Raw genomic sequence first — 15,979 nt, forward strand, 5'->3', positions numbered from 1 at the left:
TAATAGCTTTAATTAAACTTTTCCATGTGTGAATTGGAAGGTGGTTTTTTTCCCTGTGACACTGCCCTATTTCCAATATCATGTATTAGGATAGAATACTGTTAACTGGGGGAGTGGCATATCTAATGTTAATTATTATCATCATGATTTCAATAAAATCAGTGAAAATTCTGTTTCTCAAGTAATAGAAATGCAATAAAAATTAAGTTCTGTAACCCAGAAAAATATTCCTTGCTTTGGATTAGGATAGTAATGTAACAATTTCAAAATAAGGTAAATATTTTAAAGGGAATTTTATCAAATGCTAGATGGGATTTTGTAATATTCTTTCTAGTTTTCTGTGATTGTTTTATGTCCTCCTCTTTTTAGGGACTTGATCACTAGTTCTGGAAAAAGTGCTAATTCTGGTAAATGCATGTTTCAACAGATTATGTCCTTTTTCCCCATGCCTTGCAATCCCTCTACCTTCATGTCTGACAATTTCCATTTCTCTCACTCAAGATCTTGAACTCTGCTCATTCTTTGAAAAACTGCTGCCATGGTACTGTCACCTGAAATGTCTAAGAAAGCATTGCAAGATACTGAACTCCCATTGTTCAAGTACAAGTATATAGTGCAAATTACAAAGCTTCACTAAAGCTCTAATGCTGCTTGCTTCTCTGATGGACACCAAATTTGAAATACACCAATACTTGCTTTTGCCAGCAGCAGAATGGAATGTGTTAACAATATGCTTGATGGTATGTTCTGGGTAGCACCCTAGTTAACAGTTCAATGTTGGTTTTCCTTTCTATTTATCATTAAAAACCCTAGCTCTTCAGTAGGTCTGCAGACACATTTTATAAGCTGTATCATCTGCTTGCAAGCAGAAATTGCTGTACACGCTTGGACATCTGCTCTTACACCCGTGTCCTACAGAAGCAGTTACTTTTAGCACGTGGGTTTTAGTTAGTCTTTTTTTCTATGACATTTGTCTTGCACATGCTTTTCCTTTGTGGGGTGGTCTGTGTATTCTTTGACTTAAGCCTCCGTGTGTCTTTCTGTATGGAAAAATCTAGCTGCCCGTTTAAAAGGAGAGGAACTTTTTACTGAGGTGTGTGTACATAGTCTCATTGGTAGCTATGGGTATCTGGTAGTTTTAAAGAAAAAAGCTGTTTTTCTTGTGAAATGGGAAGCTATCAGGTGAGCAAAACTGGAACCCCTGAGCCTTTACATATGAGCAAGAAAGTGCTCACAGAACTGAGATGAATTTTATCTTCTGTATGTATTTTCTGCAAATTATCAACCATATTTCTTGTTTTCTGTTTTCAAAATGATGTGATGTAATGAGTTCTACTGACCACAAATCGCGTTTTGTGGTAGAAATTATATCAACTTCTTCCTGTCAGAACAGGACCTAAAAACTTTACACTTCAAGCTCTGTTTCAGTTCCAGTCTACTAGAAAACAGCTGTTTTGTGTGACATCTTTGGGTCACCTACTTACCCTGCCTTGCCTTTTGTCCTCCATTCAGCAACTATTGAATTACATTGTTGTCATAGAAAAATGAGCTTCTGTAGAAAAGATGGGGGATGGATCAATCATCAATGCCCAGTGGTGACCAATTACACTACAAAACTAAAAATCTAACTTTTAGATTTGAAGGAACATAAAAAATGTTATCTGGAGAACAGCAAGTTCTCTACAGTCCTACAAGGCAAAAATATACATGTATCATACCGTATTGAGTGTATGTTTAGGCACTTAAAAACTGAACTTCAGTGTTCTCTAGTTTATTTTTACTTTTTCTACTTCTCATCATCTTAAACCAGGCAAGATTTGTTTTAATATGAAGACGGGAAAAATCTTGATTTGTTAGAATATAGCTATGTTTTAATTCGTTAGCTATGCTGTACCTTAACAAAAATACGGTGGTTGCTCAGCGTGCTGTAGTCTGTTTGTAGCTCCTGGGTGCAGAATGAAGCCACATCCTGGCTGAGAAGCAAGCAAGGATGGAGGGAGGGCAGTTGCCACTGCAGACTGTTCATTTGCAGTGAGTCATTTACCTTTAACTTGCAGTAAGAACAGCTGAGGACAAACCTGAAGCTTCCAAGGAGCTCGTTTTCATACAAAGTTGAAAAAACTTTAGCTTTTACAACTAACCATCTGTGTTCTGCTGAGGCAGCTGGTAGCTGAGTACCTGGTCTTTCCCCGGTTGTTTCAAACTGAGATATGGACTGAAAGTGCTGCCTTTGACAGTGTGAGATACTCATATAGTTAATTTAGGAGTAAAAGCACAGATGGTATAAATTATACAGTGGAAAGAAACATACCCCATACTCATCAGCAAGCTTATGTGGTAAGGCCACAGTCAAAGATGATGATGAAGATTTTAAAATTAATAGCTACTTCTGTATCGGTACTGTTAAAATAGAAGGGGTAAAGCTTGCATCTCTGTAGGCCGTTCACTTAAGTTGATCTAACAGTTATACTGGGATTGGAAGGAAAAAAACTGAACAAGACAAAAAGCTAATCCCTCAGGCCAAGAGGCTTACCTTGTTCTCATGGTACCTCATTTCTTTTGATACTTTTTCTAGTGTATTTTTCTATCTTACAAAAAGGACAGTAGGATAAATAATGCAGAATTAGGCATAAAACAATGTTTGTGTAAATCTGTGTCAGAAATAGCTGGACATTCAATCCAAATGTAAGACTGAAATTCTCTGTGATTCTGAAAAACTGTGCTCCTGTTCCAGTAGAAGACCAGAAATAGTACTCGTTTGAAGTATGGCTACTGGTAGGGATAAGTGTTTGGACTGAATAAAGAATCTTAAAAAGTAGCACTATTATAATCTTAGGAACAGATTCTGTGAAAATGATGTAAATAGTGGCTAGCAAATAGAGGTGTGTGGTGGGGTGGTGCATGGGTTTTGTGTTTTGATATGATCGGAGAGGTTGCTTGGTTTGGTTTAAAAAAAAATAAATAAATTGCTCGATGACAGCTCTGACTGTCAGTTTGTGAATAATTGTAAGGAGTAGCTTCTGAATAACCGTGGCCTTCCCATGGTCACTGGGGAATGGAGCACCGGAGCTGCTCAATGATGGAAACTTTTACCTAACGGCACTCTCTTCAGATATGCCAGTTAACTTCAGCAATTTGGAAGTAAGGGATTATCGCTTCATTGAAGCGGAAGGTGATGCAGTTGCCATGCAGTTAACTAAAAGAACGTAACCAGACGGTCCTTGGCATGTGGCTGAAGATCAGTGTGACTTCTTGGGGCATCTTGGAGTTACTCTGCAGGTGTGCATGTGTTCCCGGCACAAAAGTTACAGTCTACTCAAGTCAGCTTCTTAGCCACCTTCTATTTTCTGTCATACTGAAATCATCCTTTCAAACCTTAAAAGTAGGGATGATCTTGATTTGATGGCAAGTACTCCAGACAAGTATCACAAGAGGTACTTTTTTTTTTTGAGGTCCGAACACTTGAAAGCTGTTGATGAACACTCCTAAAGGGGAGAAAAAAGCCAAACAGAGAAAACACGAAGTTCCTTAGAAATAGTGAGGTTCTCAGTCTGTATAAAGAGCATCTCTGCTAGAATAACAAGGATGACTGAGGTACTTAAAATAGTTAAGCCACTTGAGAATAAATGGTGAGGGAGGTGGCTTGCCTTGTTGAGGGTGTTTCTTGACCCTCTTAGTTGTCAGTCTTTAACTTCCGAGATTAGTAGTGATTACAGGTTTAATGCTTCCTCTCCTTTCAGGTTAATGTACTGCAAATCGCTGTAATTGTTTGTCCATTACCTGTACGATTATAGTTTCTATTTAGGCTTTGGATTTTGTGGAGTATACCTTCATAGCACGGTATCCCTAAGTGAAATTGTGTTGTTACACTTGAGGTTGAACCACTTTTGTTTTTACAGTTAATTGGGAAAAGTTATCACTCCAACCACTACGTACATCTGAGACTTTTTACATTCAGGTGATAGATTTGGCTGGCTTTCAGTATACAAACTACTGGGTTAAATATTATTTTTCCGGAAGAAATTATTCATTGCTATAGTTTTTAATCCAAATAGACAAAAGTATGCAGTTCAGATAAAAAATCTGTGCAGCTTAAAGTACCTTCAATTTATTTACCACACTGAGCGAGTTATTTTGGTTTCTTTGCCAGAAGGTTGTTGCTCTGTTTAGGGACACATGTCTGAGCACCTTCTTTCTAGTTTTCAAAGTCTTCACTATCCTAGGTGTCTTGGTGACACTGAAGTCTGTAACTAGTTATGGTTTTTTTCATGTATGCTACATTGTTATTCTGTATGTTCTTCAGAGCTATTATTTTACAGGATTTTTTTCTGGGATTAACCTTTAAAGCAATTCAATGTACGTAACTTAAAACTGCTGCTATTTTCTTTATTTTTTAACCAAATATGTCCTCTAGGTTTATTATAACAAAAGTACTTTTGAAAACAACTTATCTTGGGGAGGGAGGAGCTACTGCAGCTTTTGTTATCTCAAGGAGAAGTTTGTCAAGCACTTAAAGGAGAAAAACTTACTGTATTTAACTAATCAACTGGATTGCAGATATTTGTTAGTGATTCAGTTTTGAGATTGTACATGCATATGTTAGGCTGTGTATGCTTGTATTCAGTAGTACCACCTGAAATACTTTGATGGTGGCACTTGCTGCTTGTGTTTAAGAAAATGTTAGCATTTTATGATACTCTGAGGAAAAAGAGAAGTCATCAACTGGAATAAGTGGGAGTAAACTGCGGAACTATTTACAAATGCAGTCTAGCCTTATTCTTTTTTAACATGCTATTAATATCCTAGCAGTTCATACCTATTGTAAAAAAAGTCATTATGCAGAAATATAAAATGTGTTATGGTGTTAATTAATGTAAATTAACATAGACTTTCTGTGGTGTGTCCACATTTCTTGTCTTAAGCTTAGTGCTGTAATCCATGGCTATTTTAATTGGATGCGCATTTTTGCTGCCAAAATATGGTACTGCTTTCTTTACCTCTGGGCAGTTACTTTCGTATTTCCTAAGTATAGAAAGTTAAAGTCCTGATCCTGCAAGTTCTTGCTGTGTTGTATAATAATCTGTAATTTCACATACATTAGTCATCTTAACTGCTCATGGGGTTACTAAAGCAAAAAACAAAGCACATGTGGAATTTTGTGACATTGACGCTAAAGCTTTGTAGAATTTAAAAGGTGTAACTGTTGAAATGTTAGCCATAGGAGGTATTTTAATTTGTCAACATATGACTGTTTATAAACAGCAGTCTAGTGTTAGTCTTTCTTAACTGTAATGTGAAGTTAAACTTCTGCCTCTATATTTGGACTTGGTGATTTAGGCTTACTTTAGTTTCAAATTATAATTGGGTTTATGTTGATGTGAGTATATTTATAATTTTTTGAAGGTTCATTATTTTGAAAAATACTGATGGCAAAAGTAATGCTGGCTTACTGATTCTGTGTATGAAGTTTCAACTGTGCAGTGTTAATTTTGCTTTACATAAAAGTGCTAAATAATTACAGAGGATCAGTAGGGAGGATTAAGGTGTAAAGCGCAGGAAAACTGGGAGGTAAAAACTTTTTTGTTTATAACCCTAGGTGTCCTTGTCAAACAATAAAAATACCACTGCACGGAGACCATGTGAGGCGAGGCAGCCTTTGTCTCAAAACGTTAAGTGCCTATATAACAATGATACAGGCCGTGAATTACAGAGTGTTACCGAAAGAGTACAAATATTATTCTCTCTCTCTCTCTCTCTCTCTCTCTCTCTCTCTTTTTCACAATTCTTAGTGAAGATGAGGGAGTCTGGTCTCAGGATATCTGAAGTCTGTGAAATATTTTTGGTAGATACCACTGAGGAGAGAAATCAAAATAGTTTCTTAACAGCTACATTTGAGTGATGATTAAACAATGAGTAAATATCAAACCAAGTATTTGCTTCATTTGTATTAATTTTTTTTTTCATACCTATCTTGGTGAATAAGCATGATCTTTTCTAGAAGCCCAGTGCTGTTTAATTTTGAAGTGCTGGCCACAGCTAACCGAACAGGCTTCTGCAAGTGCTTAAATAAATTGATAATGCAAGTCTAATTCTTGTACGCATGAAACAAGCATTCAGAATAGTGTTACAAATTGACTAAATAGGTGAAGATATTAAGTGCATAGTCTTCAGTTTCTTTAAATATTTCTTGTGTCGATGAAGTCTGAAAAAAAATCTTGTGTACTTTTTCTGTGCCTAGATGTGCTTACTGCAACCTGTTGTGTTGTAGGAGGCGCTTGATATAAGAATGGAAGGACTTTGTGAGGTGGCAGCTCAAAGATTTAAAAAGTCACTGTGGCTTAAATCTAATACTGAAACTGAACATCCACCCATTTATCTCTAATATTAAAAACAGAGTATTTCTGCAAATGTGGTATAATATTATTTACATAAACTGAGCTGTTTGGGGAATTCCTTGAGACATTTTTTCAAGTATCTATTTCAGGCAACAGCAGGTATGCATCACTGTTGTAATGGTGTTAAATCATCCTGTTATGTGCAGTGTATTTAACAGGGGTTCATACTCTGGACCATTTTATTCCGGAAAGTTTGAAGATACAGAAAGTTTGCTTGTAGTCTGAAACACTGCTGTGCCTGTGTCCCTGGAAGTAAAAATGTGGAGAAGAGTAAAGTCCGCTACAATGTAACTTATAACCAATTATTTTCACTTTTCAGATGTTCCTCCTGCTGATCAAGAAAAACTTTTTATCCAGAAGTTACGACAATGTTGTGTACTTTTTGACTTTGTTTCTGATCCACTAAGTGACCTAAAGTGGAAGGAAGTAAAACGCGCAGCTTTAAGTGAAATGGTAGAATATATCACACACAATCGCAATGTGATTACAGAGCCTATTTACCCTGAAGTAGTACATATGGTAAGTGACCTAAAAATGAGAACTATTTGGATGTATTTTTTTAATTCCCAGTTGCTTCTTCAGCTGTATCAGTTTATCTTCAGAAATCTTACTGAAATCTTCAATAAAAGATCAACTACGTTTGCACATCTGCAAAATGGTAATATAACAGTGCTTTTAAATCCCATTGCCAGTGTTGTTTCCTTTGTAAGAAAGAAACTACGCACATATATGAAGCAGAAGTAAATTGTGGTTTAAGTTGATGAAAATGAAATCTTGTATTAAAAAAAAAGGGCTGCTTTTTTTCCCCCACAAATATTTTTGGGGATAGGTGTTTATAAAAGTAGGGAGGAAAGTTAGATGCATCTGGCTGTTAAGGAAACTATGTAGATGGCAAAACGGAACATTTGAAAAAAATGTAGAAGATTAGAATTAAGGATCATCTGTGCAAGCTTGACACTTAATCTTGTATAATCCTGTTCAGTACCAGCAATTTATTATATTCTGTATTCAGAGATGAAAATGAGACTCAGACTATCTGGTACGCAGGATGGCAGGTGATGGTTCTGCTGGAACAAGTTATATGAACTGTTCAGAACTGCATTTCCTCCCCTTCTCGCTATCCAGATCCTAGCTGGCTAGACCTACTTTATTTTTCTGTCATGCTTAAGTCCACTCCAGAGCAGGAGGCCATGAAAGTACAGGAGAGTCTTTCAGCTCTTGTGGTAACTAGACACCAGTCAGTTGCCTGGAAGGTAGCATTTGGGTTGGGGTCTGTAGCTGTTGTCTGCGACACACTGAGAACAGAAAGCACCTTTTGAAATTCTCCGACTACTAATCTGTCCTGGTTTCGGCTGGGATAGAGATAACTTTCTTCTTAGTAGCTGGTACAAGGCTGTGTTTTGTATTTAGTTTGAGAATAATGTTGATAACACACTGATGTTCCAGTTGGTTTAGCTTTAAATCAGGACTTCTCAAGTTTCCCATGCCATGCTGGTGATCAGGTACACAAGAAACTGGGGAGGAGCACAGCCAGGACAGCTGACCCAAACTAGCCAAAGGGATGTTCCATACCATCGGATGTCATGCTTGGTATCTAAACTGGGGGAGCTGGCCGGGGCCTGCCGATCGCTGCTGGGGGTCGGTCAGCAGGGGGTGAGCAGTTGTATTGTGCATCACTTGTTGGTTTTTTTTTTCCTTTGGGTTTTATTCCTATCTCCCTTTCTCTCCTTTTTATTATTATTATTATTATTGTTATTGTTATTTTTTATTTTATTTCAGTTATTAAATTGTTTTTATCTCATCCCTTGAGTTCTACCTTTTTCCCCAATTCTCCTCCCCATCCCGCTGCAGGTGACAGGGAGGGGAGGGAGTGAGCGGCTGTGTGGTGCTTGGTTGCCATCTGGGGTTAAACTGCGACATAAGTTTATAATAAACTCTTGACCATGTGTGACACAATGGTTTTTCCTGAGATTTTTTAGCTTGGGGTGAATTTTCAGGAGGATGACAAAACAGTGCATCTCTAACATAAACATGACTTTATCAGATTTTTGAGGTCCGAAATCAGAGACTTTGAAGCTTCTTCAAAGATTTTAAGGATTTAAGGTATGAAAGGTATGAAAGATGTTGCTTATTCTGATAACTGCTTGTTACCTAAATCAGCCATAAGTGTTTACTGATACAGAAGTTACTTTCATGAGAACTTCTGAGCATATGACGATTACATATAACTCTAGAAGTCAAAGATGTACGCGAAGCATTGAGGGTGGTTAATGAGGAGATGTGGGATCATGGCTTTTCCCATGTCTTGAGAGTTTATGTCTGTGTTTTGCTAATTGATTACTTTGTTTTGGGATACTTGACAGTGATGAAAGGGAGCTTATAAAAGAGAATAAGCTTGCTGAGATGTTATTTAGGCAAAATGGAGTTCATGGTGATTTCTTGAACATCTATGTCAGACATTATTGTTTGCTCCATGTAAGAAGGCTTAATTGCCCATAATTTCATAATTTTTGCCTTATGTGCCTGTGTTATCTTCCTTCATCAAACAGTTATGGCCAGAATACATTTGGCTGAAGTGAATATATATTTTCTTTGCTTTCAGATGCAACTGGTGGTGATAAAGTCTGCACTTCAGTCAGTTTAATAAATCTTGGTGCAGAATTTGGCTGCTATATTAATGGCCAGTGTTGCCGGGAGCACAGAGCATCTGTTTGATAATTCTTTCAGTGAGTTTGAAGTGCTTTTTATGTGCAAGTTTTGAAAGAGCACACAGTTTCCTTGCACGGGACTTGCACAGCACTGCAATAGACAGTGTCAGTAAAAGCACCTGGACTAGTATTTTGAGGTTAAATTCAGTTAGCACCTTTTTTAGGCTGCTTTTATAGAACAATTTTCTTTTGGTCTTCACTTCTGAAACTACTGTATTTCTCCTGCAGTAGTATTTTCAGCTTCTTTCATGCAGGCATGTATGTGTAGTTTGAGGTGTATTTCTGCTAAGTTCTAGCAGTAGATTTGAGTTGATTGTGTGGATTTTAAGGAAGATAAATCTAATGCCTTGGTAGTTTAAGTTTTTTCCAAGAGACGTTCATATGTTGTGTGCTGCTACTACCACTGAATTATATTAATAAGGAATAGTGATTTCAGTAAAACTATGAGAGTGATCAAGAAATATTCAGATTTGAGAGTGGTTCTTGGACTGGAAAGTTTGTGGAGTTGGTAGTTGGCATAGGAATTAGGACTTTATGGTGCCATTCTGTTCATCTTAATTTGAAGGTTATTTATTTATGAGTATATATGTATATACATGCATATCTATGTGTGTGTATGTTTCTCTAATTTTTGTTTCAGTTTGTTACCATATTATTTAGGGCAATGAATTTCAGAAGTTATGTCTTTAATAATAATAAATTGTCTCTCTGACAAGAGAAGCATCTACTTTACTGCCTTGTTCTTCTTTATAATTTTAGTGCTTCTGTCTTGTCCATCCACCCTACCTTCACTCTTCTCTGTTTTGCTTCAAGGGTCCTGGGCTAATATATAGTAAGGTCTTGTCTTTAAGCTATATATTCATGTAGTGGCTTAGTTCAATTATTTAATGTTAAGCATAAGTGTCATTTTCAAAAGATAGGAGAGAAATTAAATTTCTAAAATGGATTTAATATTGTTCTCCAGAATGGATGCAAGAGTTTCTTCCCTTTCTTCTTCAAAGAGCCAACTGACATGTTCTTCAAGTTCTTTTTACATTTCTAAGCAAAGATGTGGTGGGAAAGGAAATGTTGTTATTAAACACTTGAATAACAAGTTCCATTTCTCAGGTACAGTATAGTAAGGTTGTATTGATTAGCTTTAGAGCAGGAGTTTGCCTCTTCTCAAAACTATGATGTGTAGTCAGATATCTGAGCAGATCTTGTAAATGATAAATTTAGGGTTTTTTTGTTAAAATCTGTTAGATTCTTATTTAGAATACAATACATGCATTTTTTTTTTTTTAAACTTGGCTTTTGATGAAAACAGATTTGTGAGAATGTTCTGTTGTGCACTAGTTTGTCAGAAGCACAGACAGTTAGGATGTTTGTTTTGTAGAACTTTGTGAGAATTGCTAGCTATGTAGAATACAGACCCAGATTAATGCTGCTTTCTACCTCAGTGAAGGATGGGCAGTATCTGGATTGTGTCTCTTTTAAGAGGGACTGTGAAAGTGAACATTAATGCAAATACTCACTTCCCCAGCTAGCCAGCCAGAGGGTGTTGGGGGGGACTGAGTAGGCTAGGGCAGTACTGGATGTGGAGGTCCAGGGTTGTAGTGTTCTGAGAAAGGAGGAGATCAAAAGCATGTATAAATATGGCTTGGTTATTTCTGTAGCTCCCAGAATAATTTCCTTAGTGGTGGTGGTGATGATGAAGTACTTGTGAATGGTAACTTAACATTTTTGTGAAGAGCATAGGCTAATACTAGTTTTAAAAATTGATAATTTATAGGAACAGTTCTGATTCTATTCAGCAACTGAAGCAGTTTTCACTGCAACTTTTCATGCATTATGAAAATTAAATTACATCCTCAGTTATACCCATTGGAGGTTGAATATTTTTTTTGTGGGGTTTGCAGATGTGGATTTTTTTCTTTGTTGTTTAAGTCTGATCTTTGGCCTAGAGTAAGAGAACGTTACTGTGAATAGAAGTGTAGTACTTGTGGCTTTATTTAGCTATTAAGATGGCTTTATTCACATGAATATTGAAGGCACAGACTTCTGGATTATATAGCCTGTCACTCAGAGCTGTTCTTACTTCACTCAGGCTGCTCACCAGAAGGGAGGAGAAGATGTGTAATGGTATCTCTGATGCTTACTTGCTTGAAAGTGTTCTCCGGTGTTATACAAAATGGGCCACTAGAAAAATAGGGTGCAAAACTATACAGCAAACACACCTGTGAAGCAATAAAAATGCAGGTTGATTGACTTCCCTTTTTTCCCCATCCTCCTAAGTTATGTCCTTTGGAGTCAACTATTGTTAGTGCTGATAGCAGAGGGAGAATTTCGGCACACTAGCCCAGTTCTCGTAAAGGCTCAAATTTCATAAATTGAGGGGGACTTGGGTTTTGTTGCGGGGCAGGAAGAGCTGAGCGGAGGTGTGTAAGTTACGCTGTGTTTATTTAGTACTTCTGTGGGAAATGGGCCTTAGAGGAAATTAGGCTTTGCAGATTGTTTTGTCTGTTTGGTCAGAAGACTGAGAAGTTAGGAAAAAGATTAGCCATTGGGCAGAAGGGCGAAGGTCTCACTGGTATTAATTCATTGTAAATTTTCCTGAATCTTGGTGACTTGAGAGTGTAAAGTTCGTGCCTTCACTGAAAGAGAAGCTTGATTTGAGCAGGTTTTTATGTTGGTCAAGGATATGAAACAGAAAACAGATCAAATCAGGTTTCATTGGTTCCATTGCTAGTTGGAACAAGTTATTCTGATTTTGGGGTTTAACTCTTTCCATCTAATATTCTCAAAATAAAAATTATAAAACATTGTACCTAACGCCTTACATGACCTGGCTTTTCTTCTTTGTAGTGAGACCCTGAGACTTTTTCACTTATAAAAAGTTGATTGTTCTTCCATTTGCTTAACAACTCTAGCTTAAGCCTAGTCTTCCTGGGTTTCTTTTCTTGGAAGACGACTGATCATTGTAAATTTTCACAGTATTTTTGTAAACAAAGGTTGGAGGTGGTTAGTAGCTCCATGTCAGTGCTTTTAAAAGGGGGAACATAAAGATATCTCAGCTTTACTTCTAATTCTCTGAAATAGTGATTACTCTGATATGCCAGTCTTGGTCTGGATCAGTCCTACGTCTCAGTTGCTGAAATGAAGGAGTATTATAAAGAAAAATAGAGCATCAGGATGACTTTTCCTTCATGGGAATATGATGTAAGTCTTGCAGTTTTGTCTGATGCAGTTTGATACTGCCTCCCACTGTCCGCTCTGCCATCTGTCAGATGTGAGATGGCAGGACCGCACATACATATGCTGCTTAGCCTTGCCAGTTAATAGGTAATTCACAGCAGTATTTTAAATTGTGAATGGAGGTGTTAATGAGAAAACATCAGTATGTGAAGAGGGGAACATGGCATTGTGTTGCTTTTCCCAGAATCCCACCAAAGATGCTAGAATGCATTCCTCCACAAAGTAGCTTTAAACCAAGACAATCTTTCAGAGCTTTTGAGTAATCTTCATGTGATCAACAAGAAAGCTTTGATGCTATTAAAAAAAAAAAACATACAAAACCAAAACCAACCAAAAAAAAATCCCAAACCCAAATGAACTAAACAGGTGAAAAAAAGCCTCAGTAAAACATGAGAAAGGAATAAAAATATGTATGGCACATGATGGAATTTGAACACAATAAAGACTGAAATTGTGGCATAAAGAATAGATTTTAAATGTGATATTGGAGTAGACCTTGCATTCTGAATAGCTACAGTATAAGTAAATGCAAACTTATAGGGTTTATTGTACACTTGTTGAAAGTAGGAATTTCCAGCTGTTGAAATAAGTAAAATGTTCTTTTGCATCCTCAAATAGGACATTCAGTTCAGTGCAGGTTCTGGTGGAGTAATCTTTTTTTCTTTTCTTTTTTTACCTAGCTGGTCCTGGAGATGCCCTGTACTGGCATGTTTGTTGAGCCAAGTATTGGCTTTCTTAAAAAGGCTCTATAAATGTTTCTCCTGCTCCTAGTGGTGTAGCCTTTTGCAAAGAATTTTCTTTTTCTTGGCAAATCAGCTGCTCTGCCCTGTAGTCTCTTACTTTGCCAGACTTAGGAAATGTATTCTAATTTTTTTCCCCTAAATACTTGCAAAAAGATGCCTCCAATCTGTTACAGCAATAAAGCGTCAATAACAGTGTATACATTAACTCTTGGTACTTGTGGTACATATTTAGGATGGAATGAATGTATGTATTTCTTACACTGAAGTTGCATGCAGGCAGCTGCAGCTGATTTGATAAGTCAGTTTTGTTCAGGATGTAGCTCTCCATTCAGCGTAGGCATCATTCTCATTGTGAGCAAACATTTACCAAAATTTACTTTAAGATATCTTAGTATTCTTACAAAGCACAATATAGTATGTGTATTTGAAAGCAGAATTTACTTTAGTATTCTAGGAGGGAATAGACTCAAAGAAAATTCCTTTTTGAAGCCTAATATACTCACGGTCGTTATGAAGGGTTAGGACAGTACACTGCTGTGGTTTTATTTTGGCAGTCTTCTCGTCATTTTTGCAATGCGTTCAAGATGCTGAGAGACCGAGGCATTTATCTCAAAGGATCATTTTGAAGTAGTGGAGGCAGTTTGGGACCATATACTAATTTGAATTGATTCTTTTTGTTTGGTTTTGGTTTTATTCTGTACAAAAATAAGTTAAAGCTGCTTGGTACTGGTTTGATAATGAGTAAGCAACAAAATAGAACAAGAAAGTCTCTATTGGGTGCACTTACGTGGCTAAATAGGTTATGGTTTTCTACTTAGCAATTTGGTTGTCTCCTACCAATGTCTGTTTATGTAATACTCAAGATTACAATTGGAATTGAGGAATTAGTCTCTCTTCAGTACTGACAGCCATAGCTGTATCGCGTATACAGATAAAGGCTTTCTCAGATTTTCTTACTGGTGTGCACAGAAACATCCCTCCAACTTGCTCTGTAAAGTTTTGATCGTTAACTCCTCAGGGTTTGAGAACAACAGGTTGAATCACTAGCTGCTGTTCCTTTCTTACATAAAAAGCCAGCTGGATTTGCTAGCTGTCATAACAGGTGGAAAATTTAGGATACTGCATACTTTTTAGATCTTTGCACCATTTTAGGTAAGATTACTCTTGAGAATGTGTGCTAAATTTATCCCAAAAATCATTAAGGTTGTCTTTTTTGGCCAACTTTTTACTTTGCATTTGTGATTATATTCGTTGTGTAAACTGATATAAATGTCATTATTTCTGATTTTATTTTTTAAAAAAAAAAAGCTGCATGCATTTCGTGATGAGGTGGTTTTGCCTAGAACAGGACCTCATACAAAAGGTTTCTGTCCCTGGCACAAGTAATGTTTTTTTTCTTTGTTAGGGACTTCAAAACTCTCCTCACATTAAAGGGGTTTGTGAAGAGTAGTCTTTGGTTCATACATAGTATGAATGTGCATCTCGATAAGCACTTGGAAACGCAAAAGTAACTTATCTGTCTATATAGCAACAACTTGAAAAGCAATTAATCTTTGTAGTCTGCTCCACTTTTGTGAGGATGCTAAACAATCTTCAGGGAGTTGCGAATTCAGGTGAAGTGAAAGATTAAAACATTAGGATGTGCACTTCTCCCCCCTTCAGTGCTCCTGTGAAGTCAGGTAGATGGACATGGTTTAAGAGAAACACCACTGAGGGCAGCAGGGGAGGAATCTGTTTTTGAAGCGTTTCTGTGTGTGTATACCCATGGTGTGAAATGAAACTGTAACATTTTACAGAGAAGAACAGCTGTGGGTAATCTTTGTTTTACATCTCTGCTTCTGATTTCCACTTTTGCAGGTTGTTGCAGGGCCTTGTAAAGTGTATATATAAAAAATGTTTGTGTAAACATTTCATATACATTTGCTTGGGCTTTTAAAATGTATGTGTAAAGACATTGGACCAATATCCTCATAGAACATGTCCTGACAGTAGGTTTGTGCTTTAAAGAGTACTGCATGGAAAAGTGTTCTCCAAGTTAGAAATCTTTAAAGAGGAATGGATGTACCACATGGTTTAAAATGCTGTGTTATATAGCTTGTATTTTTGCAAATATTAAAATAGTTCATGTAAAGAATTCACAGTCAAAACCATCTTTGAAGTCTTTTTTTGATCATGGACTTGTTTCAGAGTTCTTAAAGGCACATGTGATTTCAGTTTGCAGTTAATATGTTTCGAACATTACCACCATCTTCCAATCCAACGGGAGCAGAATTTGATCCAGAGGAAGATGAACCAACCTTAGAAGCTGCATGGCCTCACCTACAGGTATTTAATAAAGGCTAGGACATCATAGTCTAACAGAACTTTGACACTGAAGTCTTTGTTCATTGACTCAAAATTGTTTAGGTTATGTATTTATCTCAAGTCAAGTACATTTCTCTACTATATTTTAAATACATTTATTGAATTCAAACTGATAACACTCCTTTTAAAAATTCGGTTTCGTAGAAGTTAAAGGCTCATTTGTTCCTTGCAATACAGGTGTAACTGCTGCAATTTTAAATGTGCTTCCATTTGTCACTGTGAATGCTTTGAGGTGACTCAGGCACAGCCCTAGCTTTCACAGGTACCATGACAGAGACCAGAGAATTTTCAAAACTCGTACTTCTGGGCATGATGAATATTAGATTACTGTATGTCATTTGAGTAAAATCTAGTGATGGAGCTCAGCAGAATTTCAGTGGTTTAAAGAACCTTAAGTTATTGTACTTTGTCAAGAGAGCAAGAGCAAAGCTTTTACTGTGTGGTATATAAATAAAAACATAGTGCGGTTCTGAGCAACTAATTGGTACTTTTGGTAATGTGCTGCTGATAAAATGGTTCCTTGTTTAAAAGACTA

General features: G+C 36.8%; 1 protein-coding gene across 3 annotated transcripts in view; it reads left to right on the plus strand.

Moving 5' to 3' along the window:
• Positions 1-15,979, plus strand: part of PPP2R5C (protein phosphatase 2 regulatory subunit B'gamma) — an 88,709-nt gene that overhangs the window by 48,536 nt on the left and 24,194 nt on the right. For all 3 annotated transcript variants that reach the window (XM_056345479.1, XM_056345481.1, XM_056345480.1), the window contains 2 exons: positions 6,715-6,914; positions 15,295-15,405. In XM_056345479.1, the coding sequence (XP_056201454.1) occupies positions 6,715-6,914; positions 15,295-15,405 (311 nt within the window). The remainder of the gene's footprint in view (positions 1-6,714; positions 6,915-15,294; positions 15,406-15,979) is intronic.

Source organism: Falco biarmicus, chromosome 7, assembly GCF_023638135.1.
Source record: "Falco biarmicus isolate bFalBia1 chromosome 7, bFalBia1.pri, whole genome shotgun sequence".
In the NCBI taxonomy this organism is placed as follows: domain Eukaryota; kingdom Metazoa; phylum Chordata; class Aves; order Falconiformes; family Falconidae; genus Falco; species Falco biarmicus.